The sequence below is a fragment of the Dipodomys ordii genome, unplaced genomic scaffold (assembly GCF_000151885.1).
Source record: "Dipodomys ordii isolate 6190 unplaced genomic scaffold, Dord_2.0 Scaffold35, whole genome shotgun sequence".
NCBI lineage: Eukaryota > Metazoa > Chordata > Mammalia > Rodentia > Heteromyidae > Dipodomys > Dipodomys ordii.
In genome coordinates, this window is record NW_012267251.1 from 11,389,551 (window position 1) to 11,407,010 (window position 17,460).

Consider the following 17,460-nt stretch of genomic DNA (forward strand, 5'->3'; position numbering starts at 1 on the left):
CTCCTCCCCCTCCCCCTCCTCCTCCCCAGATAGGTACTTGCCTTTCAGACCCTCTATGGATATGTTCATGCTGTCACTTTTCTTTATGGTAACAGATGTGGCCTAGCCCAGCCAGCCTCCATCAGCTGGTGACCCAAGTTCCCCTTTTATCCCTCTGGAGTCACACATCTCCTCTCACCCCATTCCACTCCTCACCATGATGGCCCGTGACTCCGTGCCTCGTCTTGTGTGATTCACCATGGTGACAGGCATGAGGAAGATCTGGTTTCTAAGCCCCCTTCCTACCCTCCATCCTGTAGGTGGGCAGAACTGTCCAGGGTGTCACGGCAAGGTCGGCTCTTTTACTCCAAAGCAAGACAGGAAAAAGGCAGCGAGGAAGTGAGCTCCGAGTGATTCCATCTGCCCTTGGTACCCCAAAAGGCTACAGTTCCCTGAGTCTGTACCCCCACATTAGACTGCATTAGTGATCCTATATGTCCTCTCTACCCCACGGTGGCAGCTGTTGCTATATATAGAGGTCTAAGTAGCCCATTTCCCAGGTCAATTAGTCAACTTTTTAACACTACATTGGCTCATGGTTTCAGTCTACGGTCAGCTGGTTTTTCAGTCATTGCTTTTAGGCCTTTGGCAAAGCAGGAATTTCAGGGCAGGGAGGTGGAGTGGAGCTGCTCACCTCATGGTGGCCAGGAAGCAGAGAAAGAAAGACAGGGCAAAAGTCTAGGGACAAGATAGACAAGATAGACAAGGGCACACCCCAGCCACCTACTTCCTCTAACTAGAGCCCATCACCTTCTCCTTCTCCTCTTCTTTTTGTGCTGGCACTGTCACTTGAACTCAGGGCCTGGGTGCTGTTCCTGGGCTTTTTGCTCAAGGCCACCACTCTACCACTTGAGCCATACCTCCACTTCTGTAGTTTTCTTTTTTATTTCTTGGTGGTTGTTTTTCCCCTGCCCCTTCTCCCCTACCTCACTGGTTAACTGGAGAGAAGCGTCTCATGGACTTTACTGCCTTGGCTGTGTTCAAACTGCAATCTTCAGATTGTAGACTCAGCCTTCTGAGCAGCTAGAATTTCAGGTGTGAGCCACAGATGCCCAGCTAAGCCCTACCTTTTTCGAATAGCCTTGTTAGCAGGCATGCCCCATTTGTTGTTCTCCCAGTGCCAGGGGTCAAACCCAAGGCCTTACACATGCCAGGCTCAACCATTGAGATACAACGCCAGGTACCACTGGAGCAGAGCTGCAGACTTAAAAGGCTCATTTTATAGTGTAGAAAACTTGGAAAACGTGTGTGTGTGTGTGTGTGTGTGTGTGTGTGTGTGTGTGTGTGCTGGCCCTGGTGCTTAAACTCAGGGCTTGGGCACTCTCCCTGAGCTTTTTGTTGCTCTACCACTTGGCCACAACTCTACTTCTGGCTTTTTTGTGGTTAATTGGAGATAAAATTCTCACAAACTTTCCTGCATTGGACTGTCTTTGAACTGCAATGCTCAGATCTCAGCCTTGAAAACTGTTCTTTTTAATGCTAGTATATAGATGAGGCATGATGCAAAGCTGGATTGAGATGGCTAGATAGTGAAGAGGTTTTCCTCTCTCTAAATTTCCTTCATCTTGTAGCCACACTTTTCCCTCAGTTGAAAATGAAGAGCTAAGCTAGGCGCCAATGGCTCACACCTGCAATCCTAGCTACTCAGGAGAATGAGATCTGAGGATCACAGTTCAAAGCCAGCCCAGGCAGGAAAGTCTGTGAGATTCTTATCTCCAATTAACCACCAGAAAACAAGAAGTGGTGCTGTGGCTCAAGTGGAAGAGCACTAGCCTTGAGCTGAAAAGCTGAGGGACAGTGCTCAGGCCCAGATTTCAAACCCCACAACCAGCAAGAAAGATAGAAAGAAGAAAGAAAGAGAGAGAGAGAGAGAGAGAGAGAGAGAGAGCTAAGAGTACTTCTGCAGCAGGGTGCTGGTGGCTCAAGCCTACAATCCTAGCTACTCAGGAGGCTGACAGCTGAGGATCTGAGGATGGCAGTTCAAAGCCAGCCAGGGCAAGAAAGTCCATGAGACTTTTATCTCTAATAAACTACTCAGAAAAAGCTGAAGTGATGCTGTGGTTCAAATGGTAGAGCATAGAGAGGCTCAGGAACAGTGCCCAGGCCCTGAATTCAAACCCCAGGACCAGCAAAAAAAAAAAAAAAAGTGCTTCAACAGAGAATAGCTTTGTTCTCCTACAAGTGTTGGGGACCATGTGGCAAGTGGGGGGAAATTGCTGTCTTGCTCAGTGGGCAAGGGGTGAGTGGAGACAGGGGTGGGGAAGAGTGTTATCGACCTCCATCTGAAGCCCTTCTCTATGAAGTAATAAGCTATCAGAGACAGCTTCCTGTTGCTGCTGCAGATGCTGTAACTTCCTTTATCACTGACTGAGGCAAGGAAGCTTGCATTGTACCCTTGAGGTTGGTGTCTGGCAGCCCAGAGCAGAAAGAAGAGGTCACGCCATGCTGGGCCTGAGCCCCAGTGGGGCTCAGGTGGATCCATTCCCGCAGGCAGGAGTCCCAAAAGTGCCTCTGGGAGCAAGTGGTCTCTTCAGCTTTGGCAGGTGTTGGCTTGTGGTTCAGGAGTGAGCAAGACATGGGCTTGCCAGCACTATGCATGTATTAGCAGTGCACCTGACTTACTGGCTCATTGACCCACGCCACAAACATTTGTTGAGTGTCTACTGAATACAGGCAGAGTTCTGGCAGTGAGATATAGAAATGAAGAAGCACATAGATTATCAATGTGTTTCTTTGGGTGAGGTACCCATGGCTCATGCCTGTAGTCCTAAATACTCTGGAGGCTGAGATCTGAGGATTAAAGTTTGAAGGCGGACTGGGAAGACAAATTCAAGAGACTCTTATCTCCAAGTAACCAGCAAAAGAACCAGAAGTGGAGGTGTGGCTCAAGTGGTAGAACACTAGCCTCGATCAATAAAGCTAAGATCACCAGGCCCTGAGTTCAGTACCAGCATACACGCATAGATGTATGTATATGCTACCCCCCAACACACACTTAGAGGAGCATCCTTGTTGGTACAGAATGCACAAAGTTGTGCAATTTCAGAGCCAAAAGGAGGCCAGAAGTGAGTGTATTCAAACTCCATAGAGGGTGTCTCAGTGCTAGAGCATGCACTTAGCATGTACTTAGCATGTGCAAAGGCCCCGGATCCCATCTCCAGCACCAAGGGAACAAATGAAAGCCCTTGGACATGAGGAAAATTCAATCCAGCGGGGACAGATGCCTCAAACCTGAAGGCCACGGAAGCTCTGGTCACGTGGAGCTTCTACTTATCTCGGACACCTGCTACCAGGTTGACAAGGACAAGCCGCAGTTATGCTCCACTGCAGGACACACCCATGCACGCTCATCACAGGAAGATGCCACCGTTCCTCAGGGGGTCAGCACACCCCGTCCTAGCCCCCAATCAGAGAGGAAACTCTGAGATCACACACCCAAGACTGGAAATACACAGGGTTCTGGGATCCTCAGTGGAAAGCCGCCTGGTGAGTGCTGGGCAGCATCGTGCAGGGCTCGGATCCAGGGTGGTGACAGAAAGACCAGACGGGTAGCAGAATTAGCAAGTCGAAGGGCTGGGCTTGGCTTCCACAGGTTGGAGTCACAGCGTTGGTTCTTGCTGGGCAAATGTGGAGAGCACAGGTAGGAAATCACTGCCCAGTTGCCTAAAATCCCGAGAGAGGAAGGAACGCATTTCTTCACACAAGTTATGAAAAGGAAGGCCAACACTGCTATGGACCTAACTCTGGCTTTCTCAGCTTAGCTTGGAGAAATAAAAATGCACCACTCTAATTTGTAACAGAGGAACCTCTGGCTGGTTTTCCTTTGTTTGTTTTGAGATGGGGTTTTGCTATGTAGCTCTCAGACTGTCATCAATCTCTTGATCTTCCTGCCTCCCAAGTGCTGAGATTACAGGCATGCATTACCACTCCTGGCTTCCATTCATGTTCTTAACTTATAGTCAGTCACATTGCATATACATTCACATTAGAAGGGATCTTTGCTAACAATGAGGGACCTGCTTCTTCATTCTGCAGATGAGGAAGAACAAGAGGCCCTCCAGCGGAAGCCAGCTGTGAGTCCATGCAGCAGTCTGGTGCTGGACTTGAACCCAGGACTCTTGGCACAGTGATCTTTCCATGAGTGTGTTCATGGTATTTGAGTGTGTTCATGGTATTTAAATGTGTGCACTTCTGGAGGGAGAGACTGCTAAGCACTATCTGCACTGAGGAGGAGGGCAGCGCATGCTCTAATGAAGCAAGGGGTGTTATCTGTGCTCAGCAGCCTGTGCATCTGAGCCAGATGCTATCTTCTCAGCGGCTGTACCCTGCTTCTTTGGACATGATGAAACATTTGTGACCAACTTCCAGTGACGGAGAAGGTTCTGGCTAAGGAAGTTGGCAAGGTTGCGGTGTGTCCATTAGGATCTGGCTGCAATTCAGCCTGGGCTCAGACCTTGTCCAGGGCCCCAGAGGTAAGTAAGTAGCATGGTGCACAGCGGTAAGTTAATTTGTGGGAGGTGTGTTTGTCTGTGGACACAGATGCAAGAAGCTGCAGGTAAGATTCTCCCTCTCTGGGTTATGGATGCCAGGATGTGGGATGCAACTTGCAAACCGTGTGGAGTGAGCTGAGATTCAGCAGTTTGAACTGTCTGGATGTTGTTCTCTGGTTCTGAGATCTGAGATCTTTCGGTATATGTAGTGGTGGCCAGTAGGGCGCTGGCTAGAAGGTGGCTGGTGTTTGGACCTAGAAAACACTGACTTCAAAACACTATTCTGCAAAATGTGCTAATCCTCGGTTTTCACATCTGTAAAATGGGTTCGAATCTGCAAAGATTCAGATATATGCACTCAGTTCAGTACTGTCCAGCAGCTGCAGCTGTTGTGTTTACTTTTGTGTCCGATGGGAACCAGATCCCAGAGAAAAATTCTCCCCCCCCCCCCCCCCCCGCATCCAAAGTATTTTCCTTGAGATGCATTCTGAGCTGCAAAGGAAGCAATTTGTGTGGCGATCTGAAGGCCTGCCTGCAAAACAGGGGTAACAATGCCATGGATGGAAGCCGGGAAATGAGTGCTGTCGGAGAAAAGCCATGCAGACATTTGTGCAGGGCCAAGCCTACGCCCGCAGAAAGCAGTCACAGCCGACCTTCAACAGAGCTGACCGGGCAGCAGGCGCTGTTCCTGGCAGACCCATGTGAATCTCATGCATGAAGTAGTTAAGGGATTTATAGTTGAGGAGATTGAGGCACCCTGGTATTAAACAGCTTGACTGACTTGGGGCGGGAGGAACATTTCTGAGGACCTTAATACAAAGGAGCATCCTTACCCCAGGTCTTTCTTCCTGGTCTCCCCAGCCACTGCCCAGAGGGATGGATGGGATACCCAGGGGCCTGGCTGATTGGCCTTCCCTGCCTCTTGTGCTATGCATTGACCTCATTAGAAAAGCTTTGGCCATTGTACCCCAGTTCAGGGCCTTCAGCAGAATGAAAGAGTAGTATCCCTTGTTTACATAAATGTATTTTGTGCCAGTACTAGGACTTGACCTCAGGGCCTCATACCCTTGCTTAGTTTTTTCTGCTCAATGCTAGCTCTCAGATTTGTCTGCCTGTGCTGGCCTTGTATGGAGATCCTCAGATCTCAGCCTCCTGACTAAGTAGGATTTACAGATGTGAGCCTCCGGTATTGTCTTGTTCAAAAATGACTAAGAATTCAAAGATGAGAACAGCAAAGCATGAAGGCAATCACAGAGGCCTGGGGAACTCATGACTATGAGCCCACGAAGCCAGGCCAGGGTCCTGGAGTCTGACAGCGAGACAGGAAGAGCTCGGATGTTCTATGGTCTTCTGCAGCCCTCTGGGCAACTGTGGGAGGGAGACACTTGACTTGGAAAGAAGAGAAAACCTGAGCTTTGGCGCTGTTACACAGCTCCGTCGAGGTCAAGCAATGTTTATTTACTATGCTTTGTTTTTCAAATAGGGTCTTCTATGTATGCCTCAGTCAGCCTAAACTGTGATGGGGCACCTGGATATAAACATCTGTCGGGATGGCAAGTATTCACAGCCACACAGTGTTTATGAGTTGAGATGAGGACTTACAAACTTTTTACCTGGGTTAGCCTCAAATCAAGATCCTCCTGATCACTGCCTCCCAAGTAGCTGGGACTCCAGACATGAGCCTGGCTTGCTTCTCATGTTTAAAATTTGGAATGTTCATTTTAAAATAGCTGGCCTTCTAGAGCTCATTTGCAAGATTAGTTTTGGTTTGTTCTGCATTTGTGGATTTTCTGTTCCTTTACCTCTTTACCCCACTTGGGGATTCTAGTGTTTTTCATACAGGTATATGTATGTATATATGTGTGTATGTGTGTGTACATATGTATATATAGGTGTGCATATATAAAGATGTCATCTCTTTTAAATTATGATTTGCCATTACTTGGTGCAAGTTTTTTTAAAATCTGCTTGCCTTTACATTTTAGTTTTAATTAATAACGTTTTAATATTTTACAGTCAAATCTATTTTTCATACATTCCTTTATGATTTCTTCCAGAGCCCATACAACTACGAAATTTTCTATCATGTGGAGATTTAAAAAGTAGTACTAACCACATGGATATTTGATTCTATTCCCTTATAATTTTAATGTCTCCATTTAGACATACTTATCTCCGGCTGGCCCCAGTGATATGTGCCTATAATCATACCTTCTCAGGAGACTGAGAGCTAACGGATCATGGTTTGAGTCCAGCCTAGGCAGAAAAGCTCACTAGAGTCCATCTCCAAAATAAATATTAAAAATCTGGGTTGGGGGCATGGCTGAAGTGGTAGAGCTCCAGCTTAACAAGCATAAGGCCCTTAGTTCAAAACCCAGTAATGCATACCAATTCCTTTGGAATGTAAGTTGTCTTTTTCCTTGGTAGCTAACCCATTGGCTTCTAAATATCATTTGTTGAACCACTTGTTTTCTGAGCTACTTTTGTGACCTATTTATTATTGTACATACTGTACATATTTTTCAAGTCTATACTAGTTTTAAGTGCTAGTCAGAACCCTATCTTCTCACAAATATGTTTAAACTCGTTTTGATTGTTCTTTTCCCTCAGATAAACTTTAGAATAATCTGGAGTTATAAAAAAGTTCTCATTGCAAATCTGATTGCAATAATATTGAGCCAGCAAGTTAAGTTCAGAAGTATTGTTTAGAAGTCTTCTAGGTTTGCATCAGGAACATTGTCTTTCTGTTAAGTCATGTGTTCTCAGCCAAGTTTTATTATTTTCTACCAGATATTTTCTTGTAATTTAGACTTTTTTTTAGCATTTCCATAGTTATTATCATTAAATTTCAGTGTATTTTTTCTTTTTATCGTGGACACAATAGAAAGGACAACTTGCAATTGTAGAATCTTTATCACACATAAAGCTTTACCAAGAAGCCTCTTTAATTCCATTGGCTTAGGGAATGTTTTTGTTTTTGATTTTTGGGTCCGGTCATGGGGCCTGAACTCTGGGCCTGGGCACTGTCCTCAGCCCTTCAGCTCAAGACTAGCGCTCTACCACTTGAGCCACAGCACACTACTTCCGGCTTTTTTCTTTTTGCTTATGTGGTGCTGAGTAATCGAACCCAGGGCCTCATGCATGCCAGGCAAGCGCTCTACCACTGAGCCACCTTCCCAGCCCCTGGCTTAGGGAATGTTATGTATAAGATCATACATTTCACAAATAAGGATGCACCTACTTTCTCTTTGTCTCATGCTATACTTTCATTTCTTTAGCTGTATTATTTTTTGTCTTTTCTTTTTTGGTACTTGAGATTGAACCTAAAATATCATTAAAGCTACTTAATTCTAAAAATCTAATTATTGATTTAGATTCTTTCAATCCATATAATTTTCATAGAAATCATCTTCTTTGTACGTTCTTGTGTGTGTGCGTGTGTGCACCTGTGCACGAGAGAGAGAGAGAGAGAGAGAGAGAGAGAGTGCGTGCGCACAAGCATGCACATACAAGCATTCATACCACTTCTAGGGCTTTACCTCAGGGCCTGGACACTGTCATCTAGCTTTTTTACTTGAGGCTGGTGTTCTACCACTGAGCCATACCTCCACTTCTGGACTTTTTGCTGGTTACTTGTAAAGAAGACTATAACAAGACTTTCCTGCCCCAGCTTTCTTCAAGCCAGGAACCTCAGATCTCAGCCAGCATTGATGGAAAAAAAATCAAGGCCCTCAGAGTTCGAACCCAGTACCTACACATATTTACTGCTTACAGATATTTGTATACACAAACACACACATGTACACACAGGAAATAATGTTTCAAAAACTTTGGGAGCATATAGCATAATAGAATAATATTTGGGTGCAATTTTGTAAAATGCATTTCTCATTTATATTTTTTGTTCTTCTACCACAAATATCTATACGTTGTGTAGTTTTAGTTTTATTGTAAGGGTGATGTATAGAGGGATTACGGTCATATAAGTAATGAGTACATTTCTTGTCAAACATTGTTACCCCCTCCCTTGTTTTCTCCCACTTTCCCTCCCCCAGCATGGTGTAATTTTTAGCACATAAAATGGAGAAGCAGCAGCTGGGTGGTTGGCTTGTTATCTCAGCCCTGGGGAGGCTGAGGCAGGAGGACTGCAAATTTGAATCCAGCCTAGGCAACATAGTGAGACCCTTTCTCAATAAACAAACAAGTAAGTAAGCTGGGCACCAGTGGCTCACACCTATAATCCTAGCTATTCTGGAAGCTCAGATCTGAGGATCACAGTTCAAAGCCAGTCTGGGCAGAAAAGTTAGTGAGACCCTTATTTCTAATTAACCACCAGAAAACCAGAAGTAGCACTGTGGCTCCAGTGGTAGAGCACTCACCTTGAGCTGAAGAGTTCAAGGGACAGTGCCCAGGCCCAGAGTTCAAGCCCCACAACCGATAAAAGATAAAAAAAAACAAGTAAGTAAGTAAATACATAGGGAGAAGAGCTTTACAAAAGCAAGATTGTGGAGTGTACTTCCAGACCATGGCCGTGGTGACTCACCGGATGCCCCTCCAATGGCCTCCGCCTCTTGTCACCACTCTCTTACCACACCCCTGGTGAGCTAAGGCAGCTCGCCTACCCTTAGGGGAAGGGTAGGAGGAAAGAAGAAGAAGCCTGATGCTAAGAAAGTGGTCTGTGGTGCTGCTAGGCACTGCGTTGCTGGCATAGGGAGAATGAGAAGCCTCTGCTGCAGACAGGAATGAAATCCTCCCATTTAGGAGCTCCTGTCAGGATCCCAAACCTTCCTTTATGAATGACACTGACTAGTGTTCTTTGAGAGGGATGAGGTTCCATGTCCTCACTCAAAGATGTGAAAAGGCTGGGCTTAGGGTCCTGTGGGGGAAGCATCTACAGTTGCTCACATAGCATGTAGACAAATGCGCTACACATGTGCTGTGCTGCTCCAGCTTCTGACCTCTCTCCAAAGCCACTCTAAGGAGTAGCTGGTTGCTGTGTTCCTTTCTCTCTGGAGACTTCCAGCAGGCCCCTTTCTGCCATGGAGAGGCAGTGGTGGCAAACTCTGTGACCCTCCATCATGGCTTCTTTGTGTGGTGTGTGAATGTGTAAGCGTGTGCTTGCTGTGTAAGCTTGGGTGTGTGCATTTAATGCCTGGACCTCTTCAAAGATTCTACACTAGTATCATTAGCTCATTAGGATCCCATGTTTCCAGCAACTTCTGAAGGCTCTCCTGGAGCACAGAGGCATGGATAAGAGTACAGGTTTTGAGGGTAAGGGGTGGGGGGCCAGGCACAAAAATGGGAGGACAAAGGGTAAACAAATGCAGCAGGGGCACTCACTAGACACTATGGGGTAGGGAGAGGAATGAAAAACTAGGAGACAGTGAAGGAAGGAGTAACATCATCTACAAAGAAAGGTACTCGTCAGGCACTCTACCTACTTGAGTCAAGCTTCCAGACCTGCTTTTTGCTGGTGTTTTGGAGATGGGAGTTTTGTAGACTTTACTGCCAAGATTGAGATTTTTCTGGGTCTCAGCTTCCTGAGTAGTTAAGACTACAGGTACTGAGCCAGTGGCCTCTGAATTCGTAATAAATTTTTACCAGTTTTAAATTTGATACTTTTATCTTTGGGGATTTGTATTGCTTAGTAAGATCTTTATGCCTATTTAAGCACATTAAGGATTTAATTATCATTCATGCTTGAGATATTTTCTTTAGTTTTTAATGACTTTAGTTAGGAAAAAATGCATATAATGAGCATATCAACATTTTCCTTAATGTTGTTTTTTTGATGAATTGACAGCATATCTAGAAAGTTTATATCTATGCTAAGTTGGTGTAAATATTCCTTTATAAGTGTTTATAAAATGTTTTGTTTCATATTTTCAAGTAAATCATTCTCTAATGTATAATGTAATCTGGTGTGTGGCTAAGGATAGCACATCAATCTTGCTAATGTAAGCCAATTCTCCTGGAGCTACTAATTATGTTGTACTTTCATGACTTATTAGAATGGCCTTATCCTTTAATAAATACAGGTAATACTTTGCCTATTCATATACACGCTTTCCTGCCTGATTTGATTCTATGCTGCTGCACTGTATGTATTACTACAAATGTTAAAAACCCTATATACATTGTATTCGGTTTTAATTCAATTTATTACTTGGTTAGACAGAATATTTGTTTTGTTTTATAACAATGCTGTTTAAAATGACTCAATTTGTCAAAACTAATGTGGAGTTCCATTCCTAGGCTATTGTTAAAATGTGGTTTAAATTGGTTTTATATTCTTGTTTTAAGTAATTATAATCATCTCCATAACAATATTAGCAACAGTCAGTCATTTCATTATAACTGTACTTAATGGTTTTAAGGCTCTCTGTTGCTACAATAGATATCATAGTCTATATCTAGATTATTGTCTACATTGTATGGATTTCTTTCTCAATGGACTCAAATTAGACTTGAAATACTATACAACTTTTCAAAAGACTCATCAGCAATGTCCTCCATTAGCTCCTACATACACATGCTGAATATCAACACATGTAGATACGTAAATCTATGACTTTGTTCTATTGCTGGTCTGTTATGTTTATAATTTGGTTGGATATAGATGTTAGGGATTTTTTTTCTTTTAGTCACTCATGGGGCTTGAACTCTGGGCCTGGTCGCTGTCCCTGCACTCTTCAGCTCAAGGCGAGCGCTACCTCTTGAGCATAGCACCACTTCCAGATTATTGAAGATGAGAGTCTCACAGACTTTCCTGCCCATGCTGGCTTTGAACCGTGATCTTCAGCTCTCAGCCTCCTTAGTAGCTAGGATTACAGGCATGAGCCACCGGTGCCCGGCTATCGGGAAATATTTTTAAAATTTTCTTGAAAACATCTGTTCATGTAACACTTTCATAAAATTCTTAATTTGGTTCATTGAAAAAGAAGAGTGCAGATTTGGAGCTCAGGCAGGCCTGGTCACATGCCAGCCACGTGATCTTAGCTGTCACTCATTGGTGCCTTCTGTTGCTTGCTTTTGCTCAGAGAATGAGGTGAATCAAGATGGAGACAGGGTGTGGCTCACAGAGTACTGGTGAGCTGCTAGGTACTGGTGAGCTGCCTATGTTGCGTATTCAAAACACGAAGTCTGGAGAGAGATCAGCAAATGATCCTCTCAAGCAGGTGAACTGGCCTGATGGGAATTGGGGCTCAGGGCCGAGGAGTCCTGACCCCGGGCTTTACCTCCTACAGGCTGCCTGGAGGGTCCTGAAGGCAGCAGCAGTGTTACCAGACAGGGCACCTGGGCAGTTCCTCCTGGATCTCTTCCTGCTGTCCCCCAAAGGGCCAGAGCCCTGGTTAACAACCAGCAGCTGTTCAGCCAGAAGTTCACCATGCTGATGAGGTAAGTGGGCTGTAGAACAGCCCAAGCAGGGCTCCAAGCTAATCAGTATAGCTGGCTTCCAGGTAAGTCCTGGCAACCTCAAACATGTTGTCCAGGGAGGCGAAGGGACCTGACCTGAGACTCATCACAACACTGATGTTTGCCTCTGGATGGGGCAGGAATAGGTTTGTGGTTGAATTGATATGTCTGTGGCCTCTGACTTTGACCAATCCCTTTCCCGACAGACAGATGGAACTCTGGCATGGCGTAGTCATTGCAATCGTGTCCTTCTTCCTCCAGGCCTGTCTCCTCCTGGCCATCACTTACCTGCTCACCAGACACATGGGTAACTCACCCACTTCCTTGCCTCTCCTAGTCCCCTTCAGAGCCATTCCCCAGGAGACCCAGGAGCCCATTGGTTTTCAAAACAAAGACAAGGACCCACTGGCCAGGGCCCTGTCACCGGCACCCTCCACCAACCTGTGGCCATAATCCCCACCACAATCCAGCAGTGCTAATTTAACTGTGCAAAGCCCAGAGACTCTACAGGATGGTGCTTCAAAGGTTTTTCCAGTAAAAGAAATCCAACTTTTTCCCTTGTTCTATCATTCATCTGTTCACTCATTCATTCACCAAATAGATACTTACCAGGCATCTCAGGCCCTGCCTAGGTCCAACACAACCCCTCAGGAAACAAAACAGAAATTCCTACCCTGGGGAACTTCCATGTCACTGGAGAGCAAGATAAAGAAGCTACGCAGCCATGTCTGGGAGAGTGTGGCAAATACTAGACATGAATTGGGAACAAGCCAGCCCTCTGAGTCGCTGGTCTCTTCCAATAGACAGACTTGCAGGAAGGGAGTCACACTGCAGAAGCCCAAAGCAGGCATGCTTGGGTTGGGCTGGGCTAGGCACAGCAGGGGCCAAGAGATGGGCCAGAGGCCATGGAGGGAAGCCAAGGAGAGGGGTGGAGGTGGGGCCATAGAGGGCCTCAGAGGGGACCTTTTCCTCCCTGCAATCTCAGAGATCTTGGACCTCAGCAGAACTGAGTTGTGAAAGGACTCTGAGTGTTACCTGCCTGACCCAGGCAGGATGCAGAAGAACTTCCTTCCTGTCATTTCTGGCCCTTGCTTTCTGGCCCCTAGCTTACCAGAGTGAGCAGATACTGAAGGAGACCAGGCTCCAGGCCCAGCGATCCAGATCTGCCCATCGCTGCCATTCACCGGCTGCCAAGGAGACAAAGGAGACCACAACAGAACAAGGCACCCCTGCATCTGCTCCCTGTTTCAGATGTAAGTGAGCTGCTGGAGAGAACATGTCCTAAAGCTCTCCATGCGCTGTCTGGACAGCCAAGTGTCTGTCTTGCTGCCCAAGCTCTACAGGGGCCCTGCCAACCTCCCTTTAAAAACAAAACCAAACCAAACCTGCCCATCCTGCCACGTGGGGAAGGCATTGTGGCCCCTGCACGGCCAGTTCATTCCTGGCTTTGGTTGTGGGTGCACAATGGTGGGGTGGGGGGTTCTCTGCCCCTGTCTTTGTAATGCTGCTATGGCATGGTCCACTCAGCCAGCTAACGGGCAGAGGCCTCTGCCAGCCTCTAGCCAGGGCTACTGCTGTGTGTTATAGCATAGGCCAGCTCATCATCTGCCCACAGGGGCTTCCTTTCTATCTGAGATGGACAGGGCTGTCTGGGCATTTGAAAGAATAGGAGTTTGATGATGACTCCATTTCTGTTCCCTGCTGCAAGTAAGCCACCAGGAATGTGTGTGTGTGTGTGTTTAGGAGTGTACATATGTGTGCATGTATGTAGACTTATGTGTATATATGTATGTATGTGGGGGGGTGTGCATGTGGGGGTGTGTGTGGTGCTGGGGATGGAACCAGGGCCCTATCGTGGCTCAGAAGCAAATGCTCTACCATTGCGCTGTCCCCCTAGACACACCCTGTTGTTGTTTTTTCAGTCCCCTGGGTTGGTGACCCAGTGGGTTCCTAATCACACAGAAACTGCTGCTTCAGCAGCAAGACAGCTGGGGAGCTGGGACTCCCCCAGCACTTTTTCACTGGTTGATTTCCTGATTGGTCAGCCATACTCAGTCCTTCTGAGTTTATCTCTTCCTTTGAGATAAGGCCTCCGGGTCTGTGTGCATGAGAGGGTGCTGCTCCCAAGCCTTCATTATTCTGAGAAAAGAGGAGGCCCTGGGCACTGGGTCCTTGGCCAAGATCTTCACCCACATCCGGCTAGGACTGGAGACTGTTAGGCTAGCAGGGGCCTCAGAGACCCCCTCACTGCCCAAGCTTCTCGCTTTGCAAACACCAGGGTGCAAAAAGAGATGGGAAGCAGGTGCTGGTGGCTCACATCAGTGATCCTGGCTGCTCAGGAGGCTGAGGTCTGAGGATCAAGGCTCAAAGCCAGTCCAGGCAGAAAAATTTTATCTTCAATTATCAACCAAAAAGCTGAAAGTGGTAGAGTTCTAGGATAAATGCTCAGGGACAGTACCCAGGGATGGGGGGGGGAGAGGGGGGGAGGGAGGGAAGGAGGGAGGGAGGAGGGAGGGAGAGTGCCTAGAGCTAATGACAGCCTTAGCCTGGAACTGAATGGGGCTTGCCGGAGCAGAGCGGTTGTGCTGGGCCCGCTGCCCTCTTGGTGCCCATTCTGCACAAGTGCCACTCAGCCCAGTGTGCGATTCATTTGCTGTGGAAGAGCTCGTTTGGGCAGCAGGGGCAGGCTCCTGGGCTCATTCCTGACTATTGCTGGCAGCTTTCTCTCCAACCACCCTTCTCCCCGTCTTTCTCTTCTGGGGAGCTCTGTGTATCTCTTCATCACTCTTTGTGTGGCTGGTTCTGCATCTGTCTTTGTCTCCTGCCTCTGTCTCTGTACTCCTTGGATTATTCTGGAAAGAGGAGCCATGAGTCTCTCCCCCCGCAGATGACAGCCATACATCCTCAGACAGCTTGGACAGCTCCCCTCCCACCGTCCAGGTAATCACACCCCATGGGTCCCTGCTGCAAAACAAGGAGGTCAGGCAGCCCCAGCTATGGAGAACGGAGGGAGAGAGGAGGGGTGGCCAGTCCCAAAGCATCCTTAGATGAGAGCTGCCCCACCTCCCCCTATAGTCCCAAAGTGGGTCTGAGCAGACCATCTGTGAATGCACCAATAGGAACTCCATCTCCCCAGCTCAGCCCCTGCCTCCAGGTCTGCTGAGTCCCGTCCTCTCTTCCCTTCCCAGCCTCACCTCCCACATGCCTTTCCTTAAGCTGGATCCTTGTAGGCAAGTGAAATGAATTCACTAGCATTCTTCCTCATTGCCCTGGCCCCGTCTCAGCTACCAATCAGGATCTGAGCTATTTCCCAGCAAGCCTTGGGTGAGCCTCTGAAGGAGCTCAATCCTGGAGTCTTGCCTTCTCCAACGGGGCAGAAATCTCCACCCACCTCACATCTTGCTTTCTTCTTCAGGCCACCAAGGACGTGAATTACACACAAGTGTTCTTCTCAGCAAATGGAGGACGAAATAAAGACCCTGCCTGGGACTATGAGGACATAAAGGAAGCCACAGACTATGTCAATGTCATCCCCAAAGGTCATAAACCCCAATTCTGGACTATCATGAAGCCTGCCATCTCTGAGCCTGTGGAATACACTAAAGTGGCCATGTGAATTCTGCATTTTTAAAAAATGAGGCGCGACGTCTACAGATTGTTACATTTCTTTTGTAGTGCAATTCTTTTTGGGAAAAAAAGCCCCCCCTTTTTTTGGTGTTGTTGGTCATGGGGCTTGAACTCTGGGCTGTCCCTCAGCTCTTCAGCTCAAGGCTACCACTCTACCACTTGAGCCACAGCACCACATTTGGCCTTTTCTGCTTATGTGGTGCTAAGGAATGAAACCCAGGGCCTCATGCTTGCAAAGCAAGCACTCTACCGCTGAGCCACCATCCCAGCCCTGAAAAGCCCCTATTTTTAAAGCTAATCATGGGGGGGGGATAGGCTAATATTCTAGTAAGACTCAGATCAGATGTTAGGAAGACCTTCTGGGCAAAGCATGAAGACCTTAGAGAGAAGGCAGTACAGCAAGGTCTTTGTAAAAATTCTCATCAGCTATATGAAGCTCTGTTTGGTGAAGGTTAAATGATTTCTCTTTGAGCTCATTAATCATTGGCAAGAAACAACTTCCTTAAAAGTTTTAAGTAAAATTGCAACCCATGGTTCTCTTTTTTCCTCTTGCACAGCCCAGTACTCTGTCCCTTTTATCAGCGATACATTTTGCTTTGTAATCCTGCTTTGTCCTCAGAGATGGAGATAATTCCTGCTCTTATCAGCCAACCTATCACTTTGTTGTTTCTTATAAGCAAAAGACAACAAATAAGACCTTAGTCAAAACCAGTCAGCATCAGAACTAATTACTCCAAGGAAAATCTTCGCATGTTTAACCAAATAAAATTCAATATCAGTCCATGGGCGTTTGGAAAGTTTGTAAGATCACATCTCAACCAATGACTTGGTGAGGCTGCACACACCTGTTATTCCAGCTATTGTCAGAAACATAGATAGGAGGATCACGGTCCAGGTCAGCCCAGTCATAAATCAAGATCTACCTCGAAAAGTAATTAGATCATAATGTGCTGGCAGAGTGGCTCAAATGGGAAATCACCTTGCCTTGCAAGCATGAAGCCCTGAATTCAACCCCTAGTGCCACTTAGAACAAAAAGTGAAACAAAATTAAACAAATAGCTGTTTGTCTGCTGGCCAAGATGGCTCATGCCACCCATGTGTCTCTACATTACTCGGTAGGTAATCAGTAGGATGGAGGCTCCAGATTAGCCCAAGCAAAAGTTAGGAAGGCCCCATCTCAATGAGCAAGCTGGGTATGTGGTAGCATGTGCCTGAAATTCTATCTACATTGGAGGCCATACCTAGGAGGATTCTGGCCCAAAGCTGATCCCAAGCCAAAATGCATGCCTTTACCTGAGAAACAAACTGTAAAGCAAAAAGGGCTGCAAAAATGGGGGCAGCTCCTGGGTAGCTCATACACCATGCATGTCGAGAACAGAGGGAGCCACAACCCAGCTGGGAAGGCAGCAGGATGGCGCAAGGTTCCAGCACACTGCTCAGAAGGGTGTACAGTTGAAAACCTACTGTTTCTTCCAGGAATTTCCCATCTAACCTTTCTATACTGCAGCTGACCGTGGGTCACTGAGCTGGTGCAAAGTGATCAGCATCAGCCAAGCCATGTGGCCTTTGTGATATTTGCACATGCTTCAAGCGTTGGCTGCCTAAATCTGTAAGAACAGTCACTGTGAATGCTGTCACCCCAGGAGAAGCAGTTTCTGGCTGAGAGAGGGTTATATGTCATTGTCGCCTCCAGGGGGAAATTTTGGGCTCCATTCTGGGCATCTCCAATGGGATACGGAGAAACAGCTTGACCTGTAGCACCTGTACTGGCTTGACTTCTTGTCAACATGTCTTGGAAATAGAGACCACAGTAAATGCGACCTGACTTCATTGAAATCTTTTTCCCCACTTGGTTTTTTTCTAGTTGTGTGTGTGTATGTTGTTATTT

General features: G+C 46.7%; 1 protein-coding gene across 2 annotated transcripts; it reads left to right on the forward strand.

The window, feature by feature from the left end:
• Positions 1-3,483: 3,483 nt before the first annotated feature.
• LOC105986484 (chromosome unknown open reading frame, human C1orf186) lies at positions 3,484-15,568 on the forward strand. 2 transcript variants are annotated; one of them, XM_013017403.1, is made up of 6 exons: positions 3,484-3,525; positions 11,777-11,927; positions 12,152-12,252; positions 13,052-13,198; positions 14,833-14,885; positions 15,361-15,568. In XM_013017403.1, the coding sequence occupies exons 2-6, from the start codon at positions 11,917-11,919 to the stop codon at positions 15,559-15,561; spliced, it is 513 nt and encodes a 170-aa protein (XP_012872857.1). In that variant the 5' UTR covers positions 3,484-3,525; positions 11,777-11,916; the 3' UTR covers positions 15,562-15,568. The 2 variants fall into 2 exon arrangements, with proteins under 2 accessions (XP_012872857.1, XP_012872855.1); XM_013017401.1 differs by lacking the exon at positions 3,484-3,525 and adding an exon at positions 4,425-4,511.
• The last annotated feature ends 1,892 nt before the right edge of the window (positions 15,569-17,460 follow it).

Excerpts from the sequence above, each read along its gene's own strand:
- LOC105986484 (XM_013017403.1), top strand. Across the intron at positions 13,199-14,832 it reads ATCTGCTCCCTGTTTCAGAT|ATGACAGCCATACATCCTCA; the intron begins GTAAGTGAGCTG and ends CTCCCCCCGCAG. Across the intron at positions 14,886-15,360 it reads GCTCCCCTCCCACCGTCCAG|GCCACCAAGGACGTGAATTA; the intron begins GTAATCACACCC and ends TTTCTTCTTCAG.